Consider the following 12,572-nt stretch of genomic DNA (forward strand, 5'->3'; position numbering starts at 1 on the left):
CCTGGGAATGACGACGGGACCTCTGCGGGGAGCGGCAGCCTCAGAGCCTGGCCCGTTGGTCATGAGGTGGGAAGGCATCCGGTGAAAGCTCTTGTTAGTCGGAGGTAATTTTGCCCCGTCTTGTCTCAACCAGCTCCAAAACAGTACCTTAGCTCCACCCGTTTCGAAGGACGAGCAACTGCGTACGCTAGTCCTGTCTTCTCGTTCTTAATGTGGAAGAAAGAGGCAGGTAGAACAAAAAGGCTGTTTCGCCTCATTTTACAATGCAAATTTTAAAAGGAGAGTAACCAGTTTAAATGAGAAAGTAAATTCTGGGGAAAGGGACCTGCCTGAGCACAAAATAATGGGTTAAACTTAGACAGGTATTCTCCATTGACAGTAAACTAGACAGGGAACTCGGCGCAGGTAAGATGATCATCTCCATTAATTTCTCCAGTTCTTAAAACCGGGCCACATCCACTGAGCATACCTAGCTCTTGATTGAGTTCCTGATAATGGAATAAAGTAAGTGTAAAATTTTACACAAAAATGCACGTGTTTTAAAACAAGACCAGAGCACTTTAAAGTGCTTATGAGAATTTTTAACCATATCACAAATTTAGGCTTCACGTAATAAAGTTTTCAGGTCATTTAACTCCATTTTCTCTACAGTGTGTGCTGCAAACAGAGTATTAAGAAAGGAAGATCCTAAGAGGTCGGGGGTGGGAGTGAGAGGGAAAGGACACATGCAAAAAATTAAGAATCAGAATCACACTTAGCACTTAGAAGAGAGAAACAATGGGCCAATGCCTTCAACATAATTCTAAGGAAAAGTTATTCACAACCTGGAACTCTATACCTAGCCAATCTATTAATCGAGTGTGACATGAGACATGCAAGATCTCAAGAAATTTATCTCCCATACTTTCTCAGGAAGGTAGAGGTGACAAATCAAGAAAGAAGTTGGGATTAACACACATAATATGAAAGTGAGAAGATAACCAACCCAAGAGATGTGTAGTAAACCTGGAGAATAAGCCAAATTGGACATTGAATACCTAATGAATCTGAACATATAAAAGGAAGTTGACACAAATGAGAGTTTGGGGAGAAATTAGTGATAAGTACAAATGAAAAACTCCAAGTTATGCAGAGGGGATAAAAAGTAGAAAGTCTATCGCATGGCCTAGTTGTGAAAAGCCGCAAGGTAAAAGCTACTGAGCTGACCTAAATTATAACAATAGAACCGTAATGGTAAGAATGTGTGTGGTCCATGGGAATATAAGGATGGTGAAAAAGAGCTAAATCATCAATTTCCATACCAGAAAGTCAACAGATACCTAAAATCGAAAAATCAACACATAGCAAAGTAAAGCAAGTTATTTAATGAGATGGAAGTAAGTAATGTGAGAATCAGCAGAGTTGAAAGTGGTTATCTCTGGGGAGTGGAAAACACTTGTGTTAGAATTATTTGATTTCTTTTTTTACACTAAGTGAACTGTAACAATGAAAATGAAAAGTAAATTTTTTAAAAAGTTGGCTTCATGTAGCCTAGAAAGTAACAAAATTAAAATCATCAGAGCAACACCTACAGTGATAAGTTAAAGGGTTATCCCATATATACTACGGAGGAAGACCACTAATAATCTTTAACTGGTATTATTCATATTGGTAAAAAAAATTTTTTTTAAATAACCTCAGAATAAGCTCTTCCACTAGGGAGGAATTCTGTATATAAATCAAGTCATGTATTTACATATAGTAAATCAAATCTTATACCAAATCTAAGTCTCACCCACAGTTGAAGCACTTGGTATACAAATTGGTTTAGAAGGTTAAGTTTCCTGGATATACAAGTACACCTGAGCATACCCTCTAGGAGCACCATTTTGATTTACATAAAAGCCATATAATTGCTCCCATTTCTTAAACAGGTAACACTAAACAGTTAACCTTACATGTATTTTTTTAATGACTTAGGGTTTATATACATTGATATGTCTTATGTTGTAAAAAACTTATAATGTCCTACTATACTGAACATAAGATTGTTTATCTTGATATTTAACCATGGGACTACTGTGCTTTAAAATGTTTTTTAGTTACTCGTCCCCTTTACTGCAGTCAGTCTAGCACTGCTCTCTGTGTACCTGCTAATAGCACTTCCTTCTGATTTGTAGCTTATTTGGCAATGACTTCAAAACCAGATCATGGAGATTGTTAGTGGCATATAACAACAAATAGGCTGAGACTAAGGGATAAAGAAGCTCACCTTTAAACAACTGCAATAGTTTTAGTGCACAAGCAAAAGGAAATGAATAAAGAAACATTCGCTGTATCATGGTGAGAGTACTGAAAAGCTGGCTTTCAAATAGTTATGCATGATTGTGTTTCACTTGAATCAAGATCACCTATTGACCATCAAGTTCTATACATAATGTTGGAGGCGTTCCTTCCTCCACTGAGAATGAGAATAATTTCAGTTTGCCTTGAGTCTTCAAAACTGCTGATTTAGTTTCACTTGATTTTTTCCTGCTCGAAAAATAAACAAAACAAAAAACCCCTATTAACTAGTCCCAAAGAATACTGAGATCAGGTCTGGCTAGCCACCTTTACTCCCTCATAAAATCACAAAGCCTCTACAGACAAGATATGTTCAGAACAGAGACAAGACGGCAACACAGCTGCCTTTCCTGCCCATAAATGGCAACTCCTCTGGTCCCACAAACATTCATTCAATAAAAGTTTATTGAGCACCCACCATGTGCAAGGCATTGTGTTAGGTGCTGTAATTTTTGAAATGACAAAATTGTTTGTATATGTAGGATCTGAGCTAGTCCTTGTTAGTTTTTCTGATTTGAGAAGACAGAATGCCCCTACACAGCTTATTTAGGGAGCTGAAAGCCATGGATGAGGTCTGCTTTCTGTCCTTCTATCAGCTCAGCATAGAGTTTTGCCCTCCTCAAATCAGTCCATAAGTCAAAACAAATAAGGCACGTTAAAAAAAAAAAATTGCCCCCCTTTAATTGACCAAAGTAAAGCCATGACACTTCATTTGGTAATCTCAGAATTATAAAAATCACTCCATTTGGCCCAGCCCATACTGCCCAGGGCAAAACTTCCAGACAATTCAATTCCATTGTGGTCTGTTCTTATAAACTGCATATTTAAAAACGTCTTCAGTGTCCTAAACGTGACGCATTCAGTGCGAAGCATATTAGAGCTGGACGTGTTGTTTATGTCCTTGACAAGCCTCGATTATCCAGGTCCTTTACCTGCAACATAAAGATGTCAGTTTAATATCTACAATCAGGTCAACTTGGGAGAGCTACTCTACCGGGATGGGTTCACCCAGACAGGGAGGGGTTTCAATGGATTCTGCTGCCTGATTTGGCTTTGTTAGTAAACGAGCACTGGTTTGAGACCAGCTACTCTCTGCTTAGCCTTTTGGAGTATCACTGTAAGGAGCATTATAAATGATCTATCCTCCAAATATATCAAGGGGTCTCAATGTTTTCTTATGTAACATATAACACACTTTTGTGTGACTCTATGCCATAAATTCTTTGGTAAGAAAGAAAATGACGTTCAAAAACACAAACATTTTCTCTTTCCCCTCCTCTCCAAGCCTGATAATCACTAAAACAGATCAAGTTCAGCCGCAACTGAAAAACTATCACTGCAACCACTGCCAAAATGACAGCAGACTAGGGTGTCTACTCCCTAAGAACAACCTAAATAAAAACAGTAAAATTCTGAGTTGCAGCTACTTTTCAGACATTAGAAATGTCCCTATTTTAGCAATACGTGGCCCACTTGTTAAGCACTAGAATCAATCTACAAACATGACAGCAGCTTTCTTAGTGTCACATCTGCTCACCTTGTATATCCTGACTAGCCAGTGTTCTGTGGTATATGCTTCCTCCAGGACATCAAGCTCAAAGTCTTTATTCCCAATCTCAGCATTCCGCACACGGTCAAAGCCTGGTGGACGCTCTAGAAAGGGACAAAAAAAGAGACACTTCTTTTTACAGCGCTGATTTCCTAAGGAAACAATCAATTTGGTAAATCATCTACTAATTGGAATGTTATTCCTTAGCCTGCCGTTTGTTTAGAGTAGGGCCTGCGGACAAGGACATCAGGTAGTAAAGGCAAATCAAGTGTTCCCCTAACTCAAGTCCTCTCCAAGATGATGCTTCCTGTTACATCTTCTAAGAGGTGGAGGGCTGACTTCCAAGCCCCTCTGTTCCTGAGGACTGCCACCCAGAGGCATCTGTGATACACTAGTAACCCTTCCATGGATCAGAGAAGAACCTAACAGAAGGCAAAGGACTGCACCTAGTTCAGAAATTGTCCCTAGTGCAAAACCAAGGAATTGAAGTCAGAAGGAAAGACTTAATCAAATTACTCTTCATCCATTTATCTGAAGAAATGAAAAGTACTTTGTCTACTCTAACCCCCTTCATTCCTTTCTCCATCACAATACCTTTTACTGACAGACAATAAAAAGTAATGGGTGAAAGCATAGAATCTAGAGCCAGACTGCCTAAATTTAACCTGACTCTGCCACTCACTTGTCATGTGATTTGGGGCAGTTAAGTATCCTAGTTGTATCTCAATTTCTTCATATATAAAATGGCAATGATATTAGCTACCTTTTGGGTTGCTGTGAGGATTAAATGAGTTAACAGATGTAAAACAGAAGAATGCCTGATATATGAAAAACACTGTGTTAGCCACCACTGTTCTTACTATTGTTACTAATGTTATGAATCACTCACTGGCTTCAGTGTAGACCTGTCCAAAGCGGTAGTAACACATCTTGTACATAAGGCAGTTGAGCAGCACTGGAGAACCCTCACGATCCACACGGAATTCCCCCGTTGGAGTATAATAATCATGCTCCTTAATATGTCTGCCTGTGTCTGTGCTCCCTCCAATCCGGACCATCCACAGAAACTTGTTGATGTCTAGAGGAAAAAAAGAAAAAGAAAGAACTGCTGCATGACAAAGGTTGCTGGAGCTAACTCACCTAATGAAAAGGTCACTATTTCTAAGGAAATTCCCCAAATATTTAACTTTAATTTATAAAAATAGGAAAGACAATGTGTAGGCAAAACTTTTTTCCTCAAAATATACAACTTTTCCTATAGATTATTAAGACTCCTGAAATCGTGTGCTACTGGTCCAGACTTAAGTCACAACTGAAATTAGTCCCAGGTATGAGCCTGCAGATACAGCAGCTACTAGGCACACGTAGCTATCGACACTTGAAATGTGGCTAGTCGAAATTAAGATGTGCTATATGTATAAAATACACACCAGTTTTTTAAGACTTAGTCCAAAAACAAAACAAAGTGGGTAATATATCTTAATTACATGGTAAATAATAATGTTTTGGATATTAGTTAAATAAAATTATTAATATTTATTTCCCTTTTTATTTATGTTGATGTGGCTAATAGAAATTTTAAAATGACCCATGTGCTTTCACTGATATTTCTATTGGACAGTACTGACCTAAGGAGTAGTAGCTTTACCAGGAAGGTAGAGAAGACATGCAAAAGCTCCCTTTCTTGACCTATAGTTGCAAAGTTACAAACCTCCAAAGCATATCTATGAAAAGTCAACATTTCCATATCGAACACATTACCAGTAGCTTCCTGGTGGGTATGTCTGAAGCAAAAACCTGACAAGCTTTAAGATGGAAGAGTGCACAGCAAAAGAATCAACAAAATGAAAAGGCAACCTACAGAATGAAAGAAAATGTTGGCAGACCATATATCAAATAAGGGCTTAAAATACAAAATATATAAAGAACTTACTCAACTCAATAGCAAAAAAAAAAACAAATAATCCAATTTAAAAATTGGCAAAGAACCTGAATAGACATTTTCCCAAAGATATTCAAATGGCCAACAGGTACATGAAAAGGTGCTCACAACATCACTAATCATTAAGGAAATACAAATCAAAACCACAATGATATATCACCTCACACCTGTTAGAATGGCTATCATCAAAAATACGAGATAACAAATGCTGGCGAGGATGTGGAGAAAAGGGAACCCTTGTGCAGCTCTGTTGGTAGGAATGTAAATTGGTGCAGCCACTATGGAAAACAGTATAGAAGTTCTTTAAAAAATTAAAAATAGAATTACCATTATGATCCACCAATCCCACTTCTAGGTATATAACAGAAGGAAATGAAATCATTATCCCAAAGAGATATCGGTACCCTATATTCATTGCAGCATTATTTATAACAGCCAAGATATGGAAACAACCTAAGTTCCCATCAAAGGATGAATCGATAAAGAAAATAGGGTGTGTGTGTGTGTGTAAAATGGAATACTACTGTTTCCCCAAAAATAAGACCTAGCTGGACAATCAGCTCTAATGCGTCTTTTGGAGCAAAAATTAATATAAGACGGGGTCTTATTTTACTATAATAATAAGACCGGGTTTTATACAATTTTACTATAAAGACCCAGTCTTATATAATGTTATATATTTCACTATAGTAAAATAAGACCGTGTCTTCTATAACATTATATAAGACTGGGTCTTATATTCATTTTTGCTCCAAAAAACGCATTAGAGCTGATTGTCCAGGTAGGTCTTATTTTTGAGGAAACACAGTATTCAATCATAAAAAAAAAGAAAGAAAATTCTGCCATTTGTGACAACATGGATGAAACTTGAGGGCATTATACTAAATGAAATAAGTCAGAGAAAGACAAATACTGTATGATCTCACTTATATGTGGAATCTAAGAAAACCAAACTTATAGAAACTTATTAGATTTGTGGTTGCCACAGGCTAGGGATAGCGGTGGGAGAATGGGGTGAAGGTGGCTAATTGGTACAAACTTCCAGTTATAACATAAATAAGTCCTGGAGATGTAATAGACAGCACGATCACTATAGTTAACAACACTGTATTGTATAATTGAAAGTTGCTAAGAGTAGATTTTAAAAGTTCTCATCACAAGAAAAAAAGATTTGTAACTACATGAAGGGGTAGATGTTAACTAAACTTATTATGGTAATCATTTAGCAATATATACATATATCAAATCATTATATTGTACAACTTAAACTTATACAATGTTGTATGTCAAAAACTGGAGGAAAGAGGAAAATACGTAAATGAATGGGCGTAGCTAAAGTCTTAATAGACCTCTGGTCTACTGCATCATCTGTCAATGGTATGTATCTTATCTTAAAATTTTCACATATCTGAGAAAACATTTTAAATCTCTCATTTGTTTTCTATTAAAAATTTCAAAAATTAAAAAAATAATGGAAGAGTGAAAAGCAACAGGAAGTGTATGAAAGACAGCCCATTGCTAAAAATTATTATTCACAAAAAAGTAAAAGTATTGTATCAAACTCTCATAAAAAAAATCTGGACTATGATCAGATCTAAGTATTTTATTTTAGATCTGCATAAGCATTTAGTTGAAAATGAGTAACTAGAAATGAACAACTTGCAAAAGGCCAAAACCTTGTCCATAACACTACATCCTAAAGAGGTTTAACTTAAGAACATGTAAGAAACATGAGATCTGACCATGAAGTAATGAAACTTTTTAAAAATGCAATAGAATTTTTATACCTGAATGCCCATTACTCCCTTTAGAAAATACCATTTTTGGAACTTGTACCACTTAGCATAAAAATGCTCACAACATTTTGGAATTTCTCATTTGGAATTGTCTGTAGAGCTCAAGTCATGTCTCTGTGTGATTTTTGAAAAAACACTTTATTGAAGTATGACTGATATACAAAGAGCTGCACATATTTCACATGCACAACTTGATGAAATGTGGTGTCTTTTTTTAAATAGACTCAGGAGAGACAAGAACAATGATTGAAAATTAGTTGGGGCATGGGGGGAGAAGGGATCAGCAGTGGAGGCAATACCAGTGACTGTTTTCTGGCACATATTTGTATTTGTGTCTGTGTTTGTGAAAGAGGGGGGGGGGGGAAGGAAGGAGGAAAAGGGAAGATGGAGGGAGAGAAGCTATTTGAAATTGTTAAAATATTCACAGAAGGCACCAGCTAGAATGTCATCATGATTAAATAATAACTATAATAAGTTCCAGACTTTGGGTTTACTTCTCTTCATTGTACAATACCTCTCAAATTTTTCAGAATTCCAATAAATCCTAACTAGTAATTTAAGCTTGAGAAATAAATTCAATGTGAGAAATAATAGTGTCTTCTTTCATGATTTTCACATGCATGCTTTCATGATTTGGATAATGAGAGTGTTCTGTTTTTTAATGGCTATGTTGTCTGGGTTTTTTTTTTTTTTAAGTCTAGCTTTTATACACAGATCAGCATAATTAGCAAATCATCATTCTTTCAACAATTCAGAAGCACAGCATAATGTCCAAAGAAAGCTTTGCTCTGTTGAGGCTTTCTTTATGAATGAGTCTTTCTTTATGTAAACTTAACCTAAGCTATTACTCTCACAATTATGACCTAGTTAAATCTCTGATTTTCACATTTTTATAGTCATACATGACCAATTTATTATGAAGGAGCAGCTTCTTCATTGCCATTCAAACATTAATATTACCACTATTTATATGTGCAAATGAAAAAGATTTGTAATGCCAAGGGTAGGCATATAGGAACTACCACTGGAAATCTCTTTGCCAATATCCCATTGGTGCTGAACAAATGTGTTTGCTCTAAACTCTCAATTCCACTCTTTGGTATTTATGTTCATGGAAGACATGGACAGGAACATTCAAAATAGCATTATTCATGATAGCCCCAAACCGAACAGAACTCAAACATCCATCAACACTAAAATGCATACATTGTGCTATATTCACATAATGGAATATCGTGCAGGAATTAAACTTAAGAAATTTTAACTACCCACAACATGAATGAATCCTGCACACATAAAATTGACCAAAAATGAGAGTACACATTATAAAGTCCAAAAACAAAACTTCCGAGGCATATAAATGTCAAAACTTAATATGTACAGTGCACAGTATGTTAATTGTGCTTCAGTAATTCTGTTTAAAAAACAAATGGCACTAGAAGCTGCGACAGTGGTCACCCTTGGGAGATGGGGACAGATACTGCAAGCAATATGGGGAGGAATTCTAGGACACTATTAATGTTTTGTTTCTTGATCTGAGTGCTGGTTACATGGATATGTTCCCTTTGTGAAAATTCATCAAGCTATACAAGATGTGATCAAACAATATGGTGAATGTTTAAATTTTAAAAATGTATTACCGTAAAAGACGCATTGCCATTAATCCCCCTCAAAACAGTCCCCTTCCTTCAAACACACTTACTCCATTGTTCTTGCCACTTTCTGAAGCAGTTCTAGAAGTCCTCTTTCGTGAGTGTCTTTAGTAGCGCTGTCATGGCTGCCTCCATGTCCTGAATCATTTTGACTTTGGGGAAGAGCCAAAAGTCTCATGGTGCCAGATCGGTGAATAAGGTGGATGAGAACATGCCGTATTTGACAGAAATTGCCATACCAGAAACGATGTGTAACATGAAGCATTGTAATGATGGAGGATGATTTACAGCACACTTTAAAACACACCTTCTCTCAACCATAGCTCACACATGGCTGATTGCACCAAAGAAATTAAAACTTGTCACACACTGTTAAAGGTTTGAAGCACTGCTTCCCATATTGAAGATCCCTGCCTTTCTGCTGGATGGCAGTCGGCAGCAGCATTCACCATATTTTGTGATCACAACGGAAAGCCTCTGAGTTACACATTGCTTCTGGTACAGCAATTTCTGTCAAAAAAAACCATTACGGTGTGGGCCGGCCTGGTGGCTCAGGCAGTTGGAGCTCCGTGCTCCTAATGCTGAAGGCTGCTGGTTAGATTCCCACAGAGGCCAGTGGGCTCTCAACCACAAGGTTACGGGCTCCGCCCCCTGCAACTACGATTGAACATGGCACCTTGAGCTGAGCTGCCGCTGAGTTCCCGGATGATGGCCCAGTTGGTTGGAGCGCAGGCTCTCAACCACAAGGTTGCTGATTTGACTCCTAGACTCCTGCAAGGGATGGACGGTGCACTCCACAACTAAGATTGAAAGGACAACAACCTGACTTGGAAAAAGTCCTGGAAGTACACACTGTTCACCAATAAAGTCCTGGTCCCCTTCCCCAATAAAATCTTTACAAAAAGGAAAAAAAAAAAAAAAAATTACCGTATGGCTTCATCCACCTGATCTACCAGATCTGGCAACATGCGACTTCTGGCATCATGTGACTAATGGCTCTTCCCCAAAGTGAAAATGATTCAGGACATGGAGGCAGCCACGACAGTGCAACTAAAGACACTCACAAAAGAGGACTTCCAGAACTGCTTCGGAAGGTGGCAAGAACAATGGGATAAGTGTGTTTAAAGCGAGGGGGAGTGTTTTGAGGGGGATTAATGGCAATGTGTTTTTTACTGTAATTTTTTTTTAATTAAACATTCACCATATTGTTTGATCTCATGTTGTACACCTTTAATACCTGCATTTTTTAAATGTTAAACTTTAACACAAAGTTAACTTTAAAAATCTGTATAATCAGGACCTCTTGACCTTAACACTATTTCTTTTCATGCTAAGTTACTTTGTCAAGTGTCTCACATGCTAATTTTCTTACTGTCATACAAAAATTATATGTTCCAAATAATGATGCTCATTTCTATGCCAGCATTAAACATATACTTCTATTCACCTTAGCAGGCAATACCATGTTTCCCTGAAAATAAGACCTAGACGGACAATCAGCTCGAATGCGTCTTTTGGAGCAAAAATTAAAATAAGACCCAGTCTTATATCATATAAGACTGGGTCTTATATTAAAATAAGGCCAGGTCTTATTTTAATTTTTGCTCCAAAAGACGCATTCGAGCTGATTGTCCGGCTAGGTCTTATTTTGGGGGAAACAGTAAAAGGCTGACTAACTGAAGGTGGTTACTTAACAATCATTAGTGCTAAGATTTCAAGTAACTATCCCCTTCTATTACATATATGGGTACATTCATATACATAAAAATATACACATAGAGATATACATATACAAATACTTTTACTATTTGGATATATTGTTACTAAAGTGGTAACCTATAAATAATTATACACAACTGTGTAATACTGGTGCAACTGTTTGTGAAAGTTAAAGTCTGTAGACACACATCCCTGCTATCATCATTCTTCTGCTTGTACAAGACACACATGGAAACCAGTCTTATTACTTTATACTTATACTTCCCATGTACTATCTGGATGGATTTGTTAAGTCTGTCTATCAGAAGCCAGAGATAATCTAAAATTTTAATATCTTTTAGATACAGCCAAATATTTGAAGAAAATTAAGACAGAAATACTAGGTAATTACTAATTGTAGGAAAACAAGTTATTCTATTAATAGATAAGAATGTAACTATGGTTTACTGGTAGAATCAGAAGTGAATATTTATATATTCATGATTTTGAAAATACTTTACCTGGATTTAATCTAAAACTGAAAATTAGTTCGACTGAGAAGCAGCAAGAGGGAAAGTTGGTCGGGTACAGGGTGGATACAAAGAACTAAATTCCTTCCCTACTATAAGAAGAAATATATCTAAAATGATCAATCAATGAATAGCAAAAAATATAGTATTATTTAGAAATATGAATGTAAGTACTACAAGAAACAACTGAAGAAATAATTGTCTCTGGGAACTGATGTTATTAAGGGGATTTAGGTTTAGGGGCAGGAGACTACCACTCTATTATAAACCTTCAGAAGTGTTTAACATTTTAAATTACAAACAGGTATTGCTTTAACTTTAAAAAAAATTTTTTTTAAGGCATAGAACACTATTTGGATCATTCTTCTAAAAATATGGTCTTGCTAATAATCATAAGGAACATAGTAACATATGCTGCATATATACATATAGAATATATATAAATGTATATGTATGTACATGTATATATACATATATATACACACACCTACGTATATATAGAGGGTGCCAAAAAAATGTATACACATTTTAAGCAAGGAAAAAATTTTATTAAAATTGTAATACTCAATATATACTGAAAACAAAAGAGGAATACAAGTCACGTTTGACTTTTGCAGTTACAAGAGGTGCTCAAAGTGGTTACCATCAGTGTAATTTCAACACAGGTACACATTTTTTTGGAATGGCACCCTCTCTATATATTATATGTAAACATAAAACATTTTAAGTTGGCAGATAATTCTATGGTTTAAACACACTAAAAAACCCTATTCCTAAGGTCATTTTCAGAAGGCTTGTATTGTTTACTGGTTGTGGAACTACTCCTAGGTCTTTAGACCATATAGCATAGCATGTGTACCAACATGAGAAATATTTATATTTACTTCCTACTTAAAGCCAAAAAAAACAAAACAAAACAAAACAAAAAAACAAAATAACCAAACCTCAAGTTACAAATACTTAGGAACTTCCCCAACTAAGAAAATGTTAATATCAGTAAAAGGGAGATTTTCCCATCAGAAAAATGGGAGTGTCATCTAGTTTTCTTATAATCCATGCCCTATAGCTAGAAAGAGAATCAAA

General features: G+C 36.2%; 1 protein-coding gene and 1 long non-coding RNA gene across 3 annotated transcripts in view; one reads left to right on the forward strand and one right to left on the reverse strand.

Annotated features, from left to right (window-relative positions):
• LOC148757284 (uncharacterized) overlaps positions 1–12,572 on the forward strand; it is an 18,503-nt gene continuing 5,931 nt past the window's right edge. Inside the window, exon 1 of the long non-coding RNA XR_016022360.1 lies at positions 1–104. This is a non-coding gene — a long non-coding RNA (uncharacterized LOC148757284). The remainder of the gene's footprint in view (positions 105–12,572) is intronic.
• STT3A (STT3 oligosaccharyltransferase complex catalytic subunit A) overlaps positions 2,710–12,572 on the reverse strand; it is a 26,640-nt gene continuing 16,777 nt past the window's right edge. For both annotated transcript variants that reach the window (XM_019710503.3, XM_019710502.3), the window contains exons 16-18: positions 4,761–4,949; positions 3,860–3,975; positions 2,710–3,254 (exon numbers count right to left, since the gene is read on the reverse strand). In XM_019710503.3, the coding sequence (XP_019566062.1) occupies positions 3,216–3,254; positions 3,860–3,975; positions 4,761–4,949 (344 nt within the window). In that variant the 3' untranslated portion in view covers positions 2,710–3,215. The remainder of the gene's footprint in view (positions 3,255–3,859; positions 3,976–4,760; positions 4,950–12,572) is intronic.

Source organism: Rhinolophus sinicus, chromosome 9 (genome assembly GCF_057876585.1).
Source record: "Rhinolophus sinicus isolate RSI-liver-muscle chromosome 9, RSI-T2T, whole genome shotgun sequence".
Classification (NCBI taxonomy): Eukaryota; Metazoa; Chordata; class Mammalia; order Chiroptera; family Rhinolophidae; genus Rhinolophus; species Rhinolophus sinicus.